This window comes from Scyliorhinus canicula, chromosome 1 (genome assembly GCF_902713615.1).
Source record: "Scyliorhinus canicula chromosome 1, sScyCan1.1, whole genome shotgun sequence".
Classification (NCBI taxonomy): Eukaryota; Metazoa; Chordata; class Chondrichthyes; order Carcharhiniformes; family Scyliorhinidae; genus Scyliorhinus; species Scyliorhinus canicula.
The window spans coordinates 80,435,425-80,459,483 of record NC_052146.1 but is presented as its reverse complement, the minus strand read 5'-3'; the positions used below and the strand labels follow the sequence as shown (position 1 = coordinate 80,459,483).

Below are 24,059 nucleotides of genomic sequence, written 5' to 3'. Positions count from 1 at the left end.
GGCGAGGAGAGGGAGACGATGAGAGGGAGACGGCGAGAGAGGGAGAGGGCGAGACGAGAGGGAGACGGCGCGAGAGAGGGAGACGGCGAGAGAGGGGAGACGGCGAGAGAGGGAGACGGCGAGAGAGGGAGACGGCGAGAGAGGGAGACGGCGAGAGAGGGAGACGGCGAGAGAGGGAGACGGCGAGAGAGAGAGACGAGCGAGAGGGAGACGAGCGAGAGGGAGACGAGCGCGAGAGAGACGAGAGACGAGCCAGAGAGAGACAAGCGAGAGAGAGACGAGAGACGAGCCAGAGAGAGACGAGCCAGAGAGAGAGACGCGCGAGAGAGGGAGACGCGCCAGAGAGGGAGACGCGCCAGAGAGGGAGACGCGCCAGAGAGGGAGACGAGCCAGAGAGAGAGACGAGCGAGAGGGAGACGAGCGAGAGGGCGAGAGTGGGAGCTAGAGATGCGAGATGAGAGCAGACGAGAGACGATCCAGAGAGAGACGATGCGAGGAGAGAGAGACGGAGCCAGAGAGAGAGACGCGCGAGAGAGGGAGACGCGCCAGAGAGGGAGACGCGCCAGAGAGGGAGACGAGCCAGAGAGAGACGAGCCAGAGAGACGAGCAAGAGAGAGACGAGCCAGAGAGAGACGAGCCAGAGAGAGACGAGCCAGAGAGAGACGAGCCAGAGAGACGAGCCAGAGAGAGAGAGAGACGAGCCAGAGAGGACGCACGAGAGAGGGAGACGTGCCAGTGAGGGAGCGACGCGAGAGAGAGACGAGTGAGAGAGCGCAAGAGAGAGAGACGAGCGAGAGGGAGACGAGCGCGAAAGAGAGACGAGCCAGAGAGAGACGCGCGAGGGAGGGAGACGAGCCAGAGAGACGAGCCAGAGAGACGCGCGAGAGAGAGACGAGTGAGAGAGCGCGAGAGAGAGAGAGACGAGCGCGAGAGAGAGAGACGAGCGCGAGAGAGAGACGAGCGAGAGAGAGAGAGACGAGCGAGAGAGAGAGAGACGAGCGAGAGAGAGAGAGACGAGCGAGAGAGATGAGACGATCGAGATGAGAGAGAGACGAGCAAGAGAGAGAGAGACGCGGCGAGAGAGCGAGAGAGAGAGAGAGACGAGCGAGAGAAAGAGAGCGACCGCCAGAGAAAGAGAGTAGGCCGAGCCAGAGAAAGAGAGAGTCCTGAGCCAGAGAAAGAGAGAGCCGAGCAGAGAAAGAGAGAGCCGAGCCAGAGAGAGAGGCCGAGCCAGAGAAGAGAGCCGAGCCAGAGAAGAGAGAGCCGAGCCAGAGAAAGAGAGAGCAGAGCCAGAGAAAGAGAGAGTCGAGCCAGAGGAAGAGGAGCCGAGCCAGAGAAAGAGAGAGCCGAGCCAGAGAAGAGAGAGCGAGCCAGAGAAAGAGAGAGCGAGCCAGAGAAGAGAGAGCGAGCCAGAAGAGCCGAGCCGAGCCAGAGAAAGCCGAGCCAGAGAAAGAGAGAGCCGAGCCAGAGAAAGAGAGAGCCGAGCCAGAGAAAGAGAGAGCCGAGCCAGAGAGAGAGCCGAGCCACAGAGAGAGAGCCGTACCACAGAGAGAGACGAGCCAGAGAGAGAGAGAGAGAGAGAGAGAGAGAGAGAGAGAGCGAGAGAGAGAGAGAGAGAGAGAGAGAGAAGAGAGGAGAGAGAGAGAGAGAGAGAGAGAGAGAGAGAGACGAGCCAGAGAGAGACGAGCCAGAGAGAGAGAGAGAGAAGAGAGAGAGTAGAGAGAGACGAGCCAGAGAGAGAGAGAGAGAGAGAGGGAGCCAGAGAGAGAGAGAGAGAGAGAGAGAGAGCCAGAGAGAGAGAGAGCCAGAGAGAGAAAGAGAGAGAGAGAGAGTGAGAGAGAGACGAGCCAGAGAGAGAGGAAGAGGAGCGAGAGAGAGAAAGTTACAAGCTGGGAGTTACCAGTAACTTTACAATGCCCAATTAAAACTGTTACACACACAGTGTACTCTTCTCCTTTATTGTAAGAGGATTCGAGTACAGGAGTAATGGAGTGTTGCTGAAATTGTATAGGGCAGTCATGAGACCTCACATGGAGCTCTGTGCACAGTTTGGGTCTCCTTAAAGAAGGATAATATTGCCATAGAGGAAGTGAAGCAATGACTCACCAGACTGATGAAAGATTGTCCAATGAGGAAAGAGTCAGAGGTCAAGAGAGGTGGCAGCCCAACCATACTGAGGGCAGCACAGTAGCAAGCATGGTTGCTTCACAGCGCCAGGGTCCCGGGTTTGATTCCCGGCTTCGGTCACGGTGTAGTCTGCACGTTCTCTCCATGTCTGCGTGGGTTTCCTCCGGGTGCTCCAGTTTCCTCCCACAGTTCAAAGATGTGCAGATTAGGTGGATTGGTAATGATAAATTGCCCGTAGTGTCTGCAAAAGTTAGGTTGGGTTGTGGGCTTAAGTAGTGTGCTCTTTCTAAGGGCCGGTGCAGACTCAGTGGGCTGAATGGCCTCCTCCTGCACTGTAAATTCTACGAAGTTCATCCCATCCTTATCGCCCAGTTGTGGTACCTCAATAATGAAAAGGAATGATAATCCAAGCTGATTTCTGCTCCTCCCCAGTGTAGGGGAATTGAAGCCGATTGAGTCCTGGGTGAGTTGAGCTGGCTCAATGGGAGTGCAGGATCAGAGCTGGGCCTTTCTGCTCTTTTTGGCTTGGTACTGACACACTGAGCTCGGATTGTATTTGTTAAGGTATGGAACACCCGCTAAAGCTGCCATTCTTCACTCACAAAGACCACTCAGCACAGACTCAAAGAGGAAGATTTCTGAATGATTCTCCCCTCCTTAACTCAGGCTAGCTGCTGCACCTCTGGCCTGGGATCCTCACTCAGCACCGACTGAGCCCCATTTCTACATGGTTCAGTAGCACTTTGCTCAAACTTTCTATAAACTGAGACACTGGTGATGTCTGATGGTTGGTCTGATGAAATGTAAGTCTTTGATCACTGTTAAGGATGTTATGTTTTGGGACGTTGGTCTTTCATTTAGGGGAAATGATCTGTTCCGACATCTGCCTAACAACTGACCTTGGTAATGTGGCTGTTGCAGATTAAAGTGGGGCCTGGATTGTTTCCTTGGGGAAAAAAAAGTGTAATGTGTTCACACCGGCAGACAATGGCAGCAGTATCTGTTTACCATGGTTAAACTGCTAGTCTTCAAAGTCCCAGGAGCGTGTTGAGAATGCCAGCTGTCAATTTACTTCCACAATAAGAGAGTATGTTGGGGTCTCGTGGATGGCTGATCAGAATTCCTAACTGGATACAAGGCCCCTGAGCTTCATGCTGCCATTTAGATGGACTTTGAGAGGGGAAGGGTTTCGAAGCTATCCCTGAAACTCTCAAGACACAGGCTGTCTGCCCAGATCCAGGAATGGGAGAGCAACCCAAAGATTGATGGTTCACAGCACCGGGAATGCGGATGGGAGCTTGCGTTCAAGATGGCAACGGTCAAATTCTGAAGAATTTGAAATGAGGCTGGAACATTCACCTAGTTTACAGTGGAGGGAGAAATGCCCGAACAAACCCTCACTGTGAAAGGCTGAGGTTAAAGGTTACCAGGCTGGGAAAGGAATTAAATGAAAATCTCTCATTGTCACAATTAGGCTTCAAATAAAGTTACTGTGAAAAGCCCCTAGTCGCCCATTAGAACATAGAACATAGAACAGTACAGCACAGAACAGGCCCTTCGGCCCTCGATGTTGTGCCGAACAATGATCACCCACTTAAACCCACGTAACCCGTATACCCGTAACCCAACAATCCCCCCATTAACCTTACACTACGGGCAATTTAGCATGGCCAATCCACCTAACCGCACATCTTTGGACTGTGGGAGGAAACCGGAGCACCCGGAGGAAACCCACGCACACACGGGGAGGACGTGCAGACTCCACACAGACAGTGACCCAGCCTGTTCGGGGAGGCTGGTACGGGAAAGGAAGTAAACACTCAGGAGCGAAGCAACTCTTTGGACTGTGACTGGGAAAATCGACTGACTACTTTAAAGGACAGCAGTAAATACCTCTGAAATGGGTTTTCAGTTGTGTTAAAATTAAACGGGGAAAGTCCTGTAATTTAAAATATAAGCTGTCTGCAACAATAATTACAGTAAAAGTCTTAAAACGTGAAATCTTCTTGTGTTATCCTTTCAGGTATCAACTGGAAGTTCAGGTTATTGGGCTATACCGGGATAACATCACTGTCCGAAAGGAACCTGGATTCTTCAGAAATGCTTCATTGAGTATTCAGTGGCCCTGAGCTGAAACTCAACTGGTCACCTCTCGGCAACATGCCAGCTGTGCTTCAAATCGAACTTGGCAATTTTAAAAGACAGAAATCAGTTATCTTTTCATCGCCAGGGCAGTGGTGTCAGTTACATGGGGACAGAGTAAATTAAGAGTGCTGGTCAGAATGTAGAACTGAGGGCAGCACGGTGGCCTAGTGGTTAGCACAACCGCCTCACGGCGCTGAGGTCCCAGGTTCGAATCCCGGCCCTGGGTCACTGTCCTGTGTGGAGTTTGCACATTCTCCCCGTGTCTGCGTGGGTTTCGCCCCCACAACCCAAAAATGTGCAGAGTAGGTGGATTGGCCACACTAAAGTGCCCCTTAATTGGAAAAAATAATTGGGTAATCTAAATTTAAAAAAAAAAAGAAAAAAAAAAAAAGAATGTAGAACTGGAACAGATTGTAACCCAGTGGGATTTGGACTACAGCATGACGTGTGCAAAACACAATCGGCCACCATTTCAACTTACGAACAGATAAGCAAGTTTGGGATTGCTGTCAGGAAGCACAACTTCACATAAACCGTGATCAACTGAATTCTAGAATTCTGGGCTCATGTAAGAAACTGGGTGGTGCAATGGAAAGATTTTTATTTTAAAGTTAGAGTACCCAATTATTTTTTCCAATTAAGGGCAATTTAACGTGTTCAATCCACCTACTCTGCACATCTTTAAGTTGTGGGGGGCAAAACCCATGCAAACATGGGGAGAATGTGCAAACTCCACACGGACAGTGACCCAGAGACGGGATCGAACCTGGGACCTCGGCGCCGTGAGACTGCAGTGCTACCACTGCACCGCCGTGCTGCCCTCGATTATGGGTTTTTGATGGGCCACATAATCTCCCTTATTTATTTGTGCGACTTCTCCAACTGATCATTTTGGGTTAAGGATATTGCTCTCGGACTTCCAGTGGCGGTATGAAGGAGAAGATCGAACATAAAGTATCTCCCTAAGGTAGCTCCCTCCAGAGTCCTTGTTTTTTGGTCCTCTTAGCCCAACTTAGCCCCTTAGGGCAGCAGGGTAGCATGGTGGTTAGCATAAATGCTTCACAGCTCCAGGGTCCCAGGTTCGATTCCCGGCTGGGTCACTGTCTGTGTGGAGTCTGCACGTCCTCCCCCTGTGTGCGTGGGTTTCCTCCGGGTGCTCCGGTTTCCTCCCACAGTCCAAAGATGTGCGGGTTAGGTGGATTGGCCATGCTAAATTGCCCGTAGTGTCCTAATAAAAGTAAGGTTAAGGGTGGGGTGTTGGGTTACGGGTATAGGGTGGATACATGGGTTTGAGTAGGGTGATCATGGCTCGGCACAACATTGAGGGCCGAAGGGCCTGTTCTGTGCTGTACTGTTCTATGTTCTATTACCGGGACACATTGGTTGACAAACCCGGCTTATCAAACTACACTTTATGAGAAGATGTTGAAAGCTGTGAAAAGAATGTTGGGAAGAAGGGTACAAATGGTAGCCCTTTGGCAGAGACGAAGAAGGTGCGAATCTCGTTGGGAGAAAAGATGGCGGAGGCGACCTTGTCAGGAGGGGCCGCACCTATCACAGTAGAAACGCTGCCGACGTCCAGTGTTGACCATGGAGTGAGTGGTCGCACACAGGGCAGTTCATGCTTCAAGGCACAAAAAAAGAATTATTTTTAGCCGATACTGGGTGAAATTTTGATGACAAGGCGTAGGTGAATGTTTGAGGAGGAGTATCCCCCAGGATTGGTATCCCTGCTGGTTACCAGACCCGGCAGAAAACAGTGAGAGATTTGGCTGAAAAGTTGGAACAGGCTTGTGCTGCAGCAACAGCCAGTGTAAACAGTCCAGGCGGGGGAATGGTTGATACAAGCTGGAAGGCCCCATATGGAGCAGCTGATGGCTTTTATTGAGGTGGAATTCCATCAGCAGAGGAAAGAAATGTGTGAGGATCGTGCAAAGGTCATCAAAGGAGCGGTGCACCCAGGGAGAAGCGCACCTGCAACTGGGAGGGGTATAAGGTCCGATTTGATCAGGACATTGGTGCAGTTGGCGAAGCTGCGGGAAGGTTTCAACGAGGCGAAGACGGTGCTATACCACTGGCAGATCAGGTTTGGGGTGCTCTACCAGTGTAATTATGGGGGACATTCAGAGGCCGGGAGTATTATTTTGAGAACCCAGAAGCGGCCGAAGACTTCATTAAGGAGCATAAACTGGGGAGAACTGAGACAATGCTTGGGAACTGGGATGCTGGCACTTTGTAATGGTTGGGATCATGTTTAAAGTGGGGGTAGGGATTGGGGGATGTTAGTCTTTTTTTTGGGGGGGGGGGTCGCTATTTACTGTTGAGATTGTAAGGGGTGAAAAGTTTATGTGGGGATGGATGTTCCCATCCCCCCTACTGTTTTCTGGGACTGTTTGTGTTTAACATTTGTTTGTTTGCTTTTGGAGAAGGCTACCAAACAAAAGTCTTTGTTTGGGTGGGGGAGGGTAATGTCAGGGAGTCTTCCTCCTTGATGAGTTGGGGGGGGGGGGGGGGGGGGGGGGAATGCCTTTGGGCAGAAGCTGCTGTCCTAGCAGGTGAAGCTTTGAATGGAAGTGAAATGGTGGGGGAGATGGCCGAGAGGGGGGTTGTGGGTGACGAGGTTGTTGCAACGTGGCAGGGAATGAGAGATGACATGGTGATGGGCGAAGAAATGGGCCATCTGGGATGGGCTAGGTATAGGGTGGAATTAAGGGGGCGGGACTTAACTGGGAAGATGACAGACGTAGAGGGGACTGGAGGTATAAGGCTGTAAGGTGGAACATCCAGGGACTGCATGGGTCGGTTGAAAGGTCGCGGGTGTTGCAAGGAGCTTGAAAGCGAGGGTGGTCTTCTGCAGGAAATGCACCTCCGTGTGAAGGACCAGGTTAGGTTAAGGAAGAGGTGGGTCGGGCAAGTTTTTTCATTCAGGGTTTGATTCAAAATCAAGAGGCGAGGTGGTTTTAATAAGCAATAAATAGTGGGATTTGTGAGTGCAAAGGAGGTGAGGGATCCAGGTGGGAGATATGTGATTGTGAGTGGGGTATTGGAAAGGGTACCCGGTGGTGTTGGTAGATGTATGCCCCAAATTGGGATGATGTGGGTTTCATGAGGGGGTTGCTGGCAGCAATCCCGGATTTGGCCACGCACCAGTTGATTATGGGAGGAGATTTTAACTGTTTTCTAGAGCCGAGGGTGGATAGATTGAGCCCCAGGTCGATGGGTAGGGTACCAATGGCAAGGGAGCTGGGGAAGGGGGTGGGGGTTTATGTAGAGGATGGGTATGGTGAATTCAGAACCCAGGAGGAAGGGAGCAATCCTTCTTTTCACACGTTAATAAACTGTATCAAGATTGATTACTTTGCAGTGAGTCGGGAGATGTTGGTTGGGGTGGAGGGGCAGAGTATGCGGGGATAGTTATCTCGGACTGTCGCCCTACTAGCTGGAGATTCGGTTTAGATCAAGACGAGTGCAGAGGCTGGGGTGTGAGGTTTGACTCGGGGTTGTTGGTAGATGGAGGTTTTTGTGATGTGGTGCGGGCGGTGATTATGTAGTCTGTGGAGTTGAATCAGAATGGGGAGGTGACAGCGGCCATTGTTTGTGAATCACTGAAGGCAGCGGTCCGGGGGGAAATTATTTTGTTAAGGCTCGTGCAGATAAGGAAAGGAGGGAGGAACATGACCGTCTTGTGAGCAAGATAATGGAGGTGGACAGGGAATATTCGAGGATGCACAGCATGGCGGGATTGGCGAGGAGGAAGAAGTTGCAGGGGCAATTTGACAGGCTGACAATGGGGAGGGCGGTAGGCAACTGCTAGGGCAAGGGGGGTGAAATATGAGGATGGGGAGAAGGCGAGCCGCATGCTGGCCCACCAGCTGCGGAGGCAGGCTGGGTCCAGGGAAATATTGAAGATCCGGACTTGGGCTGGGGATGTGGTGTCAGAGCCAGGGAAGATAAATGAGGCATTTAGGGAGTACTACCAGGGAGTTTACAAGGTGGACCAGGGGGGAGAGGAGGGGGACATGGGGCAGTTTCTGGACGAGCTGGAATTTCCCCAGGTGGAGGAAGCAAAGAGGCAGGCGTTGGAGGAGCTCCTGGAACTGAGGGAGGTGTTGGATAGTATTAGGGGTATGAAGTCGGGGAAGGCCCCTGGGCGGAATTTTATGAGGAATTTGCGACGGACCTGGCATCACATCTGTTGGGGGCGTTTAATGAAGCACTGGAGAAGGGAGAGTTGTCGGAGACGATGACGATGACACAGGCAGTAATCACACTAATACCAAAAAAAGGGGAAGGACCTGGTGGAATATGGATCGTATAGACCCATATCACTATTGAACACGGATGTGAAAGTATTGGCTAAGTTGTTTTGGGGGGGGGTTGCAGGAGATCAAACAGGCTTTGTGAAGGGCAGGCAACTCGCGAGTAATATAAGACGGCTGTTGAATGTGACGAGGAATCCGTCAGGGGCTCTGGTACTGGAGAAGGCATTTGATCGGGTGGGGTGGTGGTCCTTGTTCCGAAGGTTTGGGCTGAGATTTGTGGCATGAGTGTGGTTGCTGGATGTGGCACCAAAGGCGAGAGTGAGGACGAATTATATGAGCTCACAAAGCTTTGACTTACACAGGGGTACGAGCAGGGGTGCCCGCTGTCACCGCTGCTGTTTGCGCTGGCCATAGAGTCATTGACGATGGCTCTCAAGAGGGTAGGCAGAGTGGCAGGGGATAATGAGCTGAAATTGGACACGATCATTTTGGACTTTATATGGGCAGGGAAGGTGCCGAGGGTGGGGAGGACACTGCTACAGAGGCAGAGGAGGCAGGTGGGGTTGGCATTACCAAATCTGCTTCATTATTATTGGGCGGCGAATGTGGATAAGATGCGGCAATGGTGGGAAGGAGAAGGGGTAGAGTGGGTTAGGATGGAGGAGGAATCTTGTAAGGGGTCTAGTTTGACGACAGCGTTGCCAATGGTTCTGAGTAGGTATTCAGGGAGCCCTATTGTGCAGTCCACAGTGAAGATATGGAATCAGATGAGGAGGCATTTTAGGGTGGAAGGGATGTCAGTGTTAACGCCGCTGTGCGAGAATCATGTGTTTGAGCCGGGAAGGATGGAGAGTTTATGCAGGAGTTGGAGGGAAGTGGGGCTGGTCAAGGTGAGGGATTTGTATTTGGAGGAAGGGTTCACCAGTCTGGAGGAGCTCAGGGAGAGGGTAGGGCTGCCGAGGGAGAGTGAGTTCAGGTATCTGCAGGTTCGGAACTTTGCGCAAAAGGTCTGGGAGGGGCTTCCTTCAGTTGCCGGGATACACCCTGCTGGAGTGACTGCTACTTCCAGATGTGGAAGGGTTGGGAGGAATTGGGGATATATACAAGTGGCTGGGGAGCAGGAAGGTGAGTGGGTGGTGAAGATCAAGGAGAAATGGGAAGTGGATTTTGGAAGGGAGATCAATTGGGGAGTATGGAGTGACGCATTGTGTAGGGTATACGGGACCTCCTCTTGTGCAAGGATGAGCCTGATACAGTTTAAGATGGTGCACAGAGCAAGAGAGAAGGGAGTCCTCCCCTCAACAATGTTGCAAGCCTCAATTTCATTGATCCTGAAACGGGAGAAGGATCCGGAGCAATACGGGTCATACAGGCCAATTTCTCTACGGAATGTGGATGCCAAACTGCTGGCTAAGATACTGGCCACAAGGATAGAGGACTGTGTCGCCAGGGTGATAGGGGAAGGCCAGACGGGATTTGTAAAGGGCAGGCAACTCGAGGCCAATGTTCAGAAGGAGGTGGAGGTGGTGGTAACGATGGATGCGGAGAAGGCTTTTGATCGGGTGGAGTGGAATTACCTGGAGGCGGCGCTGGGAAGATTTGGGTTTGGTGAGGGCTTTATTGACTGGGTGCGGTTGCTCTATCAGGCACCAGTAGTGAGTGTGCATACGAACCGGCTGAGGTCGGGCTATACACCGTGGGATGAGGCAAGGGTGCCCCCTCTCCCCGTTACTGTTTGCTCTGGCCATAGAGCCATTGGCCATGGCGTTAAGAGCCTCTCGGAATAGGAACGGGCTGGCTCGGGGGGGTTGGAGCACCGGGTCCCGCTCTACGCAGCTGACCTGCTCTTGTATATTTCAGACCCGTTGAATATAATGGGGGAAGTAATGTGAATCCCAGGGGAATTTGTCAATTTTTCAGGGTATAAATTGAACATGGAGAAAAGCGAGATGTTTGCAATCCAGGCAAGAGGACAGGAGAAGAGACTGGGAGAGCTGCCGCTTAGAATGGTGGGGAAAAGCTTTCAATACCTGGGAATCCAGGTGGTCCAGAAATGGGAAGTACTACACAAGTTAACCCTATCCCGGCTGGTAGAACAAATGAAAGTTGGGACATGCTCCCGCTATCACTGGCGGGGAGGATAAAGACCGTGAAAATGATGATCCTCCCCAGATTTCTGTTTGTCTTTCAGTGCCTCCCCATCTTCATCCCAAAGGCCTTTTTCAAGCGGGTGAATAAGATTTTTTCGGAGTAGGAAGTGGGGGAGAGGTCGGTGTAGGAGCGGATGGAGGCAGCGTCAGTTTGGGAGCATTGGTAACGGCATTTCTGCCGTTTTCGTCGGCCCGATACTCCACAAGTTCGGTGGTGGTGGCGGCTCGGAGGATCTGGGGGCAATGGAGGAGATATAAGAGAGTGGAGGGAGCATCGGTTTGGACCCTGATTTATTTATTTTTTTAATTAATTTTTATTGAAATTTTTACAAAATATAAACAACTCAACTCTATTAGCAAAACAACCGCGGTAACACCCCAAGAACAATTCCCACCCAACTTCAAAAGCAACTACAAACAAAAGAAAAAAAAAGCAAAAGAACACCCAACAACAAAAGGGAAAGAGATAACACCCGCCACATCCCACAGACCCATGTACACAGTTCTCCCTCCCGCCCGATCCAAACCCCCCCCCCCCCCTCCTCCCTCCCCCCCTCGTCCCAGTCATGTGGGCCCTAATGAAATGAAATGAAAATCGCTTATTGTCACGAGTAGGCTTCAATTAAGTTACTGTGAAAAGCCCCTAGTCGCCACATTCCGGCGCCTGTCCGGGATGGCTGGTACGGGAATCGAACCGTGCTGCTGGCCTGCTTTAAAAGCCAGCGATTTAGCCTGGTGAGCTAAACCTATGCAGCACCTTGAACTGTATGAGGCTAAGCCTCGCACAGGAAGAGGAGGAATTCACTCTCTCGAGGGCATCCGCCCACGTCCCCTCCTCAATCTCCTCACCCAGCTCCTCTTCCCATTTACCCTTCAGTTCCTCCACCGAGGCCTCGTCTACCTCCTGCATCCCCCGGTATATGTCCGAAATCCTCCCTCCTCCAACCCACACCCCCGAGAGCAACCGATCCCGCACCCCTCGTGGGGGCAGCAAGAACCCCTCCACCTGCTGCCTGGCAAACGCCCTCACCTGCATGTACCTAAACATGTTCCCCGGGGGGAGCCCAAACTTCCCCTCTAACTCCCCCAAGCTCGCGAACCTCCCCTCCACAAACAGGTCCCTCAACCTCCTAACCCCTGCCCTGTGCCAGCCCAGGAATCCGCCATCAATGCTCCCTGGGACAAACCGATGGTTCCCCCGTATCGGGGCCTCGATCGAGCCCCCGACTTCTCCCCTATGCCGTCTCCATTGCCCCCAAATTTTGAGGGTAGCCGCCACCACCGGGCTCGTGGTATACCTCATTGGAGGGAGCGGCAACAGCGACGTTACCAGCGCCTCCAGGCTCGTGCCCGCACATGACGCCGCCTCCATCCTCTTCCATGCTGCCCCTTCCTCGTCCATTACCCACTTACGCACCATCGCTGCGTTGGCAGCCCAATAGTACCCAGAGTTTGGGCAACGCCAGACCCCCCCTATCCCTGCCTCGTTCCAGGAACACTCTTCTCACACTCGGAGTCTCATGCGCCCACACAAATCCCGTGATACTCCTGTTTACCCTCCTAAAAAAGGCCTTTGGGATAAGGATGGGGAGGCAGTGGAACAGGAACAAAAACCTCGGGAGCACCGTCATCTTAACGGACTGCACCCTCCCCGCCAGTGACAGCGGTAACATATCCCACCTCTTAAACTCCTCCTCCATCTGCTCCACCAACCTTGTGAGGTTGAGCTTGTACAGGGCCCCCCAGCTCCCAGGACCCCTAGGTACCTGAAGCTCTTCCCTGCCTGTTTCAATGGGAGCCTACCAATCCCCTCCTCTTGATCCCCGGATGCACCACAAACACCTCACTCTTGCCCAGGTTCAACTTATACCCCGAGAAACCCCCAAATTCACTAAGAATCCTTATCACCTCCGGCATCCCCCCCACCGGGTCCGCCACATACAGCAACAGGTCGTCCGCATACAGCGACACTCGATGCTCCTCCCCACCCCGCACCAGGCCCCTCCAGTTCCCTGACTCCCTCAATGCCATGGCCAGGGGGACGGGGGCACCCCTGTCTCGTCCCCCGGTACAGCTGAAAGTACTCCGACCTCCTCCTATTTGTGGCTACACTCGCCATCGGGGCCTCGTAGAGCAGCCTCACCCACCGGATAAACCCCTCCCCAAACCCAAACCTCTCCAACACCTCCCACAAGTACTCCCACTCCACCCTATCAAAGGCCTTCTCCGCATCCAATGCCACCACTATCTCCGCCTTCCCTTCCATGGCCGGCATCATAATGACATTGATGAGCCTTCGCACGTTCGTATTCAACTGCCTTCCCTTCACAAACCCCGTCTGGTCCTCATGAATGACCCCGGGCACGCAATCCTCTATTCTAGTGGCCAGGATCTTTGCCAGCAGCTTAGCGTCGGCGTTCAGCAGCGAAATCAGCCTATATGACCCGCACTGCAGAGGGTCCTTGTCCCGCTTCAGGATCAAGGAAATCAGCGCCCGTGACATAGTTGGGGGCAAAGCCCCCCCCCTCCCTTGCCTCGTTAAAGGTCCGGACCAACAGGGGGCCCAACAGGTCCAAATACCTTTTATAAAATTCTGCCGGAAACCCGTCCCGCCTTCCCCGACTGCATGCTCCCTATCCCTTTGACCACCTCCTCCAGCTCGATCGACGCCCCCAGTCCCTCCACCTGCTCCTCCTCCACCCTCGGGAATCGCAGCTTGTCCAAGAAGCGCCCCATTCCACCGCCCTACACCAGGGGCTCCGACCGGTACAGTTCCCCATAGAAGTCTCTGAAGACCCCATTAACATCTACTCCCCGCCACACCACCTTCCCAGCCTTATCCGTCACTCCCCCAATCTCCCTGGCCGCGTCCCGCTTTCGGAGCTGGTGCGCCAACATCCTGCTCGCCTTCTCCCCGTATTCATACACCGCCCCCTGTGTTTTCCTCCACTGAGCTTCCGCCTTTCTGGTAGTCAATAGGTCGAATCTGGCCTGAAGGCTACGCCTCTCCCCCAGCAATCCCTCCTCTGGAGCCTCCGCATATCTCCTATCCACTCGCACCATCTCCCCTATCAGTCCCTCCCTCTCCCCCCCCCTCTCCCTATGGGTTCGGATGGAGATCAATTCCCCCCTCATCACCGCCTTCAATGCCTCCCAGACCGTCCCCACTCGGACCTCCCCATTGTCATTGGCCTCAAGGTACCTCTCGATACACCCCCGAACCCTCTCGGCCACCTCCTCATCTGCCAGCAGCCCCACCTCCAAGCGCCAGAGCGGACGTTGGTCCCTCTCTTCCCCCAGCCCGAGGTCCACCCAGTGCGGGGCATGATCTGAAATGGCAATGGCGGAGTATTCCGCATCCTCCACCCTCGAAACCAACCCCCTACTCAGGACAAAAAAAATCAATCCTCGAGTAGGTCTTATGTACGTGGGAGAGAAACGAGTATTCCCTGGCCCTTGGCCTCGCAAACCTCCAGGGATCCACCCCCCCCATCTGGTCCATAAATCCCCTCAGCACCTTAGCCGCCACCGGCTTGGACCCTGATTTATAATAATCATCGGTTTGTTCCGGGTAGGCTAGATGGTGGATTCCGGAGTTGGCAGAGGGCAGGAAATAGAAGGATGGAGGATCTATTTATAGATGGGAGCTTCCCCAGCTTGAAAGCCTTGGAGGATAAATTTGAATTGCCAGCAGGAAATGGGTTTAGGTATTTGCAGGTGCAGGACTTCCTGAGAAAACAGGTGCCGGCCTTTCGGCTGCTGCCGCCACGGGGGATACAGGATAGAGTAGTTTGCAGTCCCTGGGTGGGAGAGGAGAAGTTTTCAGATATTTACCAGGAGCTTTCGGAGGCGGAGGAAACTCTGGTGGAAGAGCTAAAGGGCAAGTAGGAGGTCGAGCTAGGAGGAGAGATAGAGCCAGGTCTATGGGCGGATGCCCTAAGCAGGGTTAGTATCTCCTCATCATGCGCCAGGCTTAGCCTGATACAATCTAAGGTAGTCCACTGGGCACACACGACAGTGGCTAGGATGAGTACCTTTTTCGGGGTCGAGGACAGGCGTGCGAGATGCGCAGGAAGCCCAGCAAATCATGTCCACATGTTTTGGGCATGCCCGAAGCTAAGAGGGTTTTGGCAGAGTTCTTAGCTAGCGAATGAGAGTGAGGTGGGGGAGGGGCTTGAGCTGGTTGGACTACTTTGTATATGCTCCACCCATCCCCATCAAGACGATGGCCAAAGGTTCTTATCGCCAATGCAAACAAGAAAGGGACACAGGGCACCGTTGCCTCATTCCCCTATTTAATTGGAAATACCCTGTTATTGGTGAAGACGCTAGCTGTTAGGCCCTTGTGCAACAGCCGAGTACAAGACACAAACTTGGGCCCCAACCCAAACTTCTCCAAGACCGCAAGAAGATACCCCATTGTACCCTATCAAATGCCTTTGCAGCATCTAAAGCGACCATTACTTCTGGATCAGACCCTTCAGATGGTAAAGCAGCACATTTAGCAATTGCCGCAGGTTAGACGACAGTTGCCGGCCCTGAACAAAACCCATCTGATAACAGTGGCACAGTGAGAGTGTTGGTTGAGGGGGTTAAGGCCAGTTGGGAGGATGAGTTAGAGCCCATATTAAATGACGAGGTGTGGAGCGAGGCCCTGCATTAGGTGAACTCCCTGTCCTCATGTACGAGGCTTGGTTTAATCCAACTCAAAGTAGTCTATAGGGTGCACCTGACAAATGAGCCGCTCCTTTGCAAGGATGGAAGCAGTTAGCGCTGCTCAAGGGGTCGGGCCAATCAAGTGCACATGTTCTGGTCTTGCCCCAAGCTTGTACGTTTCTGGGTCTGCTTCTATAGCACCATGTCAGCGATTCTGAAGATTGAACTGGAGCCCTCAGTGGCACTGTTTGGGGCGTCAGATTTGCCCGTGTTGCAGTCAGGCACAGGGGCTGATATCTTGGGCTCGTTGATTGCTCAGAGGCAATTACTGCTGGGGTGGAGGTTTGCTTCTCCGCCCAGTGCCTCAGTGTGTCTGGAAGTTCCGATGTAGAGTTCCTATACCAAGAGAAAGTCAAGTACACCTTGAGGAGGGCAATTGAGGTGTTTTACGGACATGGCTGCCTTTTATTGTTTATTTCATGGAATTGGTCATCATTAGTTGCTAAAGGGGGGCTGGTATTAGGTTTTGCGAGAGGCTATGCTTGGGAGGGGTTATGTTTCTATTCAAATTTTTCATTCTATGCATAATACAAAACAGAATAAAAATCTTTTATTCTATTTTGTATTATGCATAGAATGAAAAATTTGAATTAAAATATATTTTAAAAAAGAACTTGCCACTCAAATTACACTTTCAGAAACTTCTGTTTCCAAAATTGTTTTACTCCATATTTGTCCATGGCTCCTGTACTCTCCCTCCATTAGCTGATGCTCATGAAGGATGTAACCCAATGACAATGTTTCTTTCTGCAGAAACAATGTTGTGCATTGAACAAGAATGAGGACGAGGTGAGGATGTCAATGGGTCATTCTCTTTACTTACTGCAGCACCATCCTGGAGCAGGCAAGTCCACAATCCCAGTGAAAGGATTGCTGAATGACAGGAACATTTAACTGGACCAGATCATCTAGAGAGAGAGAGAAACAGAGCGAGGGTTAGCAGCAATGAATCTGGATTCCCCATTCTCCCCGGGGAAAGTTGATCAGTTTAAACCAGATCCTGATCTCTCAGTCTGTCCTCCCTCACTGCCCCAGCTGAGGGAGAGCTGCACTGTCGCAGGAGCAGCCCCATCGTGAGTGCCGCACTGCCGCCGGAGCTGAGCTGAGCCGCGCCCCGGCCTCTCACTTACCCCTCAGCCTCTCCCTCTCGCTGGGTTTCATGTTGGCGGCCGCTCCCAGGGCCAGGGGAGCCTTTATCTCGGTTACACCCTCCCTGACAACTGGCGGCCGAACCCGAGCTTTGGGTCCCGAAACTGACTTAAGTTCTTCACCGGCGGCTTCTCTCCGCCTGGGGCCGATAGGGCGACGGCGCTGGGACAAAATACCAAGGGGTGGCCATTGGCGCTGAAATATATTCGGTGCCACGGAACGGCTGATGGATGAGTGCCCGGGGGAAGGAGATGTGAGAGGGATCGATTGCGGTGCGCGAAAGCGAACTTCCGGTTGAGGGTATCTGGGGACAGCGGAGGATCTTCGTGGTGGTCAGTGGAAGCCCTCTAACCGCGGTGTGCCCTGGGATAGTGAAGGAGCTGAAGCGCGGTGCTCCCTGGGACGGCGGAGGAACAGTCCAAGTGCGCGTTGGTTCCTGGGTTAGCGGAAGAGCAGTCGGAGTGCGCGGTTCTCCCTGGGATAGTGGAGGAGCAGTCGGAGTGAAGCGCGCGGTGCAGTTGCTGTGAGGTTGAATTATGTCGATCGGAGTCCCCATCAAAGTGCTGCATGAGGCCGAGGGCCATGTCGTAACCTGCGAGACCAACACCGGAGAGGTTTACCGGGGAAAGCTTATCGAGGCCGAGGACAACATGAACTGTCAGGTAAGGCCGGGGAAACTCGGGATGAAGCCTGAGGCCCGCGGGGGTGGATTTGGGTCTTTCTCCGTCCTGAGGGATCTTGCTGTGCCGCGCTTTATTGCAATTAGTTCATTGGTTGTAATAACTCTTTGGGTTTTTCGTGGTTGTGGAATGTGTTCAATAAATTCAAATCTTTTTGCTGGAAAGATTCCTGTTAAATTCCTCTTTTATATTTGTTTTTAATGCCCATCAAACCTCTTCCAGCTAGTTCCATGTATTAACCTGCTAGTTGTCTTTTATCCTCGGTGATATTCAGCTCCTGTTAACATTGCCCCTTCTGGATTCTTCACCTTCCTCCAATCTGGAGGTTTGCTTTCCCTGACGCTGACCCCATCAGGTTCAGGTGGAGGCCATTTGGCCCATTGTGTTTGTGCTGGCAAACTAATTCTCCCACTTGGCACTCAATGCTCCTGGCCTCATGAATGACATTTTCTGAGATCTTCTGTGGTCAAGGCCTGGAATCTCCTTTATCCACATTCCACAACCTCTCCCCACTCCGGTGGTAAAGCCCGTTACGAGTCCATTCAGCCTGTTCTGTCTTTGTGAGCCACTGCCCTTGTTAAGTTGCGATGGGAACTCATGGGAGTCTAATTGGGCTTATTGAGACAGGCAGTCAGCCTCCCATTGGACTTGATCTTTTACTCATGGACTGTGGTCATGTCAAAATCCATTGAATCCCCATATGCAGAAGGAGGCTATTTGGCCCATTGCGCCTGCACTGACCCTCTGAAAGAGACCCCTACCTAAGCCCACCCCGTTGCCCCGTGCATGAATCATGGCCAATCAACCTAACCTGCACATCTTTAGACTGTGGGAGGAAATGGAGCACTTGGAGGAAACCCACACAGACATGGGGAGAACGTGCAAACTCCACACGGACAGTCACCCAAGGCTGGAATTGAAACCCGAGTCCCCTGTGCTTTGAGGCAGAAGTCCTAACCACTATGCCATCTGATTAATTCATTCACAGGATATGGCAATTACTGGCCAGGACAGTATTTGGTACCCAACCCCTAGTTGCCCTGAAATTGAGTGACTTGTGAGACCATTTTAGAGGGATAGTTAAGAGACAGTGATATTGCTGCGAGTCTGGAGTCACATGTAAGCCAGACCAGGTAAGGACAATGGATTTCCCTCCCTAAAAGACATTAGTGAAACAGATGGATTTTTACTGCAATCATGCCCACCAGATTAGCTTTCCATTTCAGATTTTTTCATTGAATTTAAATTGGAATTTGAACCCATGTCCCCGGGACATTATCTAGGGCCTCCTGATTATCAGACCAGTGACATTACCACAATGTCACCCTTTTTGGGAAAGAGCCACAAGTCATTGATAAAATTGAAGATTGTGCAGGAGGGCTGTGTTTTCCTGGTGGTCTGATCTCCGGGTATTTAATGGCCCCGCTCCTTCTCAGGCTGTTTTGGAATGGGAAGTGATGCTGCCTTGGGGCCCACAACGATCAGTGGGCTTGGTTAGTTTAGCACTGTCTGCTCCCCGCTACACGGTTCACACAGGTTTTAGCCAATCGGCTCCTGTTGTCGACAAGTTGCCTCATCATTGCCCTGATGTTTGCAGCCTTCACCTTACTTCAGATTTTACAAAAATCACAGGAGTTAGCAGATCAAGGGAAACCTATCGTCTTTCCATGGGCATCCCACCACTAGACCAGAGGCTTACTCCATGTTCCTTAAAACATAAGAACAAGGAGCAGGATTAGACAATTCAGACTCTAACTCGCCCCGTCATTCAATATTGATCTGCTATTCAATACAATCATGTTTTAAAAAAAATAAATTTAGAGTACCCAATTTTTTTTTCCAATTAAGGGGCAATTTAGCATGGCCAATCCACCTAACCTGCACATTTTTGGGTTGTGGGGGTGAAACCCACGCAGACATGGGGAGAATGTGCAAATTCCACATGGACAGTGACCCAGGGCCGGGATTCTAATCCGGGTCCTCAGCGCCGCAGTCCCAGTGCTAACCACTGCGCCGCATGCCGGACTGAGCCCCAATACAATCATCGTTGACCTCCTGTCGGCCTCAACTCCACTTTCCGACCTGTTCTCCAGTACACTTCAACCCTCCCCTTTAACGGGAGGCATTCACGTAGTGGTATTGTCACTGGACTAGTAATCCAGGGACTCCGGGTCATGCTCTAGGGTCCTATGTTCGAATCGTAGATTATCATAGAATTTACAGTGCAGAAGGAGGCCATTCGGCCCATGGAGTCTGCACCGGCTCTTGGAAAGAGCACCCTACCCAAGGTCAACACCTCCACCCTATCCCCATAACCCAGTAACCCCACCCAACACTAAGGGCAATTTTGGATACTAAGGGCAATTTATCATGGCCAATCCACTTAACCTGCACATCTTTGGACTGTGGGAGGAACCAGAGCACCCGGGGGAAACCCACGCACACACGGGGAGGATGTGCAGACCCTGCACAGACAGTGACCCAAGCCAGAATTGAACCTGGGACCCTGGAGCTGTGAAGCAATTGTGCTATCCACAATGCTACCGTGCTGCCCTGATGAATCCCACCATGGTGGATAGTCAAATTTGAATTCAACAGAAATCTGGAATTAAAAGTCTAAATGTTGACCTTGAAATCATTGATGATTGTTGTAACACCCATCTGGTTGACTAATGTCCTTCAGGAAAGGAAATCTGCTGTCCTACCAGGTCGGGCCTACATGTGACTCCAGACCCACAGAAATGTAGTTCCCCCTGAAATGACCTAGCAAGCAGTTCAAGGGTGATCGGGGATGGGTAACAAATGCTGGTCCAGCCAGCAACACCCATCTCTCGAGAAATGTTTTTTTTAAACTAATTAAAAATCCATCTCTTTCCTCAAATTTACTCAAGGTTCCGACATCCACCGGACTCTGGGGTAGTGAATTCCACAAATTTACCAACATTTGAGAGAAGTAAATTCTCCTCTTGTTTTAAATCTCTTGCCCTTACACTAAAATTATGACCCCTTGTTCTAGATTTCCCCACAAGATCTGCCCTACGTCTTCTTTGTCAATATTTTTAATCATATTATATACCTCAATTAGATCTCCTCCCATTCTTCTAGACTTGAGAGAATATAGGCCTAAACTGCTCAATCTCTCTTTACAAGGCAAACCTCTCATTTCTGGAATCAACCTCGTGAACCTTCTCTGAACTGCCTCCAATGTAACTACATCGCTCCTCAAATAAAGGGGCCAAAATCATACACAATACTCCAGATGTGGTCTCAGCTTGCTGTATGTTTCTTCCGGTATAGAGTACAGTTTCTCTACTGTCCCATTTCTGTCAGATTGTCTGTTTCGGGGACTGATCTTGGTCTCTGAGTGATTTAAGGCTGGGCCTGTGTCCATTGGAGTTTAGAAGAATGTGAGGTGATCTTATTGAAACATATAAGATTCTGAGGGGACTTGACAGGGAGAATGCTGAGAGGATGTTTCCGGGGGGGGGGGGGGGGGGGGGGGTAAATTCCAAGCGACACAGTTTAAAAATAAGAGACTGACTTCTGCTCCTAATTTGTATGTTTGTTTCTGCTTGGAGTTGTGCAGTCCACCAGCTTCAGATCATGACCCAGTTATTTCATAAATGTAGGCACCATTCTGATACCATTTTAGTGTTGAAGGAATAGTCCCTCTCTGGTTAAATACATTTCTGCTGAACTTGTCCTTCGAGGTAATAGAGGTTTGGAAGGTGCTGCTGAAGGAGCCTTGGTGAGTGGCTGCAGTGCATCTTTTAGATGGTACCCATTTCTGCCACTGTGCATCAGTGGTGGAAGGAGTGCCAGTCAAACAGGCTGTTTTGTCCTGGATGTTGTTGAGCTTCTTGAGTGTTGTTGGAGCTGCACTCATCCAGGCACGTGGGGGGTATTCCATCACATTCCTAACTTGAGTTTTGTAGTCTTGTGGTGGACAGGAGAGCAGTTACTCACAACAGGATTCCCAGCCTCTGACCTTCCGCAGTATTTCTATGGCTAGTCCAGTTTCTGGTTAATGGTAACCCCTCAGGATGTTGACCGTGTGGGATTGTGATGGTAATGCCGCTGAATGTCTTTGAGAGATGGTTAGATTCTCTCTTTAATGGGCAGCACGGTGGCGCAGTGGGTTAGCCCTGCAGCCTCACGCCGCTGAGGTCCCAGGTTCGATCCCGGCTCTGGGTCACTGTCCGTGTGGAGTTTGCACATTCTCCCGTGTTTGCGTGGGTTTCGCCCCCACAACCCAAAGATGTGCAGGGTAGGTGGATTGGCCACACTAAATTGTCCCTTAATTGGAAAAATTAATTGGGTACACATTTTTAAAAAAAAGATTCTCTCTTTAATGGCTAATTTCCGTCGTTTAGAGTGGTTAAGCCTCTGGGTTTCGGAGTTGCTGGATCTGTGAACCCAGTCCTTCTGACCTTGCTCCTCTTTTCTCTGCAGATGTCTAACATCACAGTCACCTATCGCGATGGACGTGTGGCTCAGCTGGAGCAGGTCTACATCCGCGGCAGCAAGATTCGTTTCCTCATCTTACCAGACATGCTGAAAAATGCCCCCATGTTAAAGAGCATGAAGAATAAAAACCAAGGAACAGGGGCTGGCCGAGGGAAAGCTGCAATCCTCAAAGCTCAAGGTCAGTGTGTCTTCATCCTGAACCCTAACCTCTTCAGCTTTTTCATTGTGGTTTATGTGGTGCTGTTGTGTGTTACCTGTGACTGAGCTAGTCCTGTAATGGGAATCATTTTTCAGCATTGCAATTACAGCTAGGATCACTGCACAGTGCTGACTGAAAGGTGGTTATCCAGCTGGCTTGAGGGTTCAAACCCTCCTCGGTCTCCCATCTGTGAAAGCTCTTTGGGGGTGGGGGGGGGGGTTGGACAATACGTTTCAGTCCAAATCATCTGAGCATGTTTTTGGGTGTTGTAGATATGTGGGAGTACAGAATGGGTGATTAGAAAACGGAAGACTGCATCTAGCCCCGTGCTGTACCTATCGTCGGCGTGTTTGAAAGGGACAGTATTGCGGGAGCTTTATCTACATCTAACCCCATGCTGTACCTGTCCTGGAAGTGTTTGATGGGTACAATGTAGAGGGAGTTTTGCTCTATCTAACCCCATGCTGTACCTGTCCTGGGTGTGTTTGATGGGTACAGTGTAGAGGGAGTTTTACTCTATATTTAACCCTGTGCTGTACCTGTCCTGGGTGTGATTGAAAGGGACAGTGTAGCGGGAGCTTCACTCGGGATCTAACCCCCTGTTGTAACTGTTCTTGGTGTGTTTGAAAGGGACAGTGTAGCAGGAGAATTGGATACTCTAAATTTAAAAAAAAAACAAGTATGCCTCTTCCCTGAAATAATGATGCCAAAAGTGAAAATCTGACCCTGGGAGCACCTTGAGCTTTGCAAAGCTGCTCAACCCAAATGATTAATAAGTTGTGATTCTTTCCAGTGGCTGCCCGAGGACGAGGTCGTGGGATGGGCCGTGGAAACATCTTCCAGAAGAGGAGGTGAGGCTGTTTCTGCCTTTGCCACCACCCAGAAGAAGGTCCAGGATTGTTTTGTGTATTTGTTATTTTATAATTCTGTGGAATGACGTGAAGTCCCATTTAAGATTTATTGTCAATAAACAGTTTCTTTTGATAACCTGATGCCTGTGTTTGGTCTGAATGAGTGTGAGCTGATTTCATTCAATACCTTGTTTCTCGGTAGTGACCATTCTACTCAATTGCCAATGTCTTTTTCCTTTCTGACTCGCTCCACTTTCTGTCGTGGACTCGTCAATAAATCTTTTAAAACAGGGGGTGGCCATTTGGCCCATCGTGTCTGCTGGCCCTTTGCAAGAACTTTACGATTATTCCAGTCTTCTGCTCTTGCTCTGTAGATCTCTCTTTAATTTTCTTCCACGTATCAGACTGATTGTGGTTCAACGTCAACAAAACTGGGTTTAGCCGTGTATGTTCTTCAATTCTGGTTTACTCCTTTTTAAAAAAATAATTTTTATTCAAATTTTTGCATAGTATCAACAACAAAAAGACAGAACTTTTTTTTTTAGAAAGAACAGCCAGGCCCCCCCCCCCCCCCCCCCCCCCCCCCCGCGTGCATACACAGCGGAAGAGATAAACTAACACCCATCATTCCCCCAAAACATCTGCCCGTCCCTTCAATAGACAGGACAGGAACCCCCCCACCCACGTATACAGAGAAGAGGAAATGAATTAATGCCCGACATTGGCACAGAACAAAACATCTCCCCCCCCCCCCGGGTTGCTGCTGGCCTGTTTCTATCGTTCGTCCCGGAATGGCTGCCACCTCCTGAAAAACCCCTGCACTGATCCCCTTAGGGCAAATTTCACCTTCTCTAGCTTGAGAAACCCTGCCGTGTCGTTGACCCAGGCCTCCACGCTTGGGGGCCTCACGTCTTTCCACTGAAGAAGAATCTTCCGCCGGGCTACCAGGGACGCAAAGGCCAGACTACCGGCCTCTTTCGCCTCCTGCACTCCTCCGCAACCCCAAATACTGCGAGTCCCCAGCCCGGATTGACCCTGGATCCTACCACCCTCGACAATGTCCCTGCCACGCCCTTCCAAAATTCCCCCAATGCTGGACATGCCCAGAACATATGGGCATGATTTGCTGGGCTCCCTCAGCACCTAATACACCTGTCCACACTCCCAAAGAACCAGCTGATCCTTGGCCCGGTCATGTGAGCCCTGTGCAGCACCTTAAACTGTATGAGGCCAAGCCTCACACAAGATGAAATGAAAATCGCTTATTGTCACGAGTAGGCTTCAATGAAGTTACTGTGAAAAGCCCCTAGTCG

The 24,059-nt window shown here is 51.2% G+C and overlaps 2 protein-coding genes across 2 annotated transcripts in view; one reads left to right on the top strand and one right to left on the bottom strand.

Moving 5' to 3' along the window:
- gucd1 (guanylyl cyclase domain containing 1) overlaps positions 1 to 16,935 on the bottom strand; it is a 38,324-nt gene extending 21,389 nt beyond the window's left edge. Inside the window, exons 1-2 of the mRNA XM_038793968.1 lie at positions 16,531 to 16,935; positions 16,224 to 16,308 (exon numbers count right to left, since the gene is read on the bottom strand). Of these exons, the coding sequence (XP_038649896.1) occupies positions 16,224 to 16,308; positions 16,531 to 16,561 (116 nt within the window). The 5' untranslated portion in view covers positions 16,562 to 16,935. The remainder of the gene's footprint in view (positions 1 to 16,223; positions 16,309 to 16,530) is intronic.
- A 31-nt stretch (positions 16,936 to 16,966) lies between these two features.
- LOC119964462 (small nuclear ribonucleoprotein Sm D3) lies at positions 16,967 to 22,887 on the top strand. The gene is made up of 3 exons (XM_038793981.1): positions 16,967 to 17,211; positions 21,682 to 21,874; positions 22,689 to 22,887. Exons 1-3 carry the CDS (start codon positions 17,086 to 17,088, stop codon positions 22,748 to 22,750), a joined length of 381 nt encoding a protein of 126 aa, XP_038649909.1. The 5' UTR covers positions 16,967 to 17,085; the 3' UTR covers positions 22,751 to 22,887.
- The last annotated feature ends 1,172 nt before the right edge of the window (positions 22,888 to 24,059 follow it).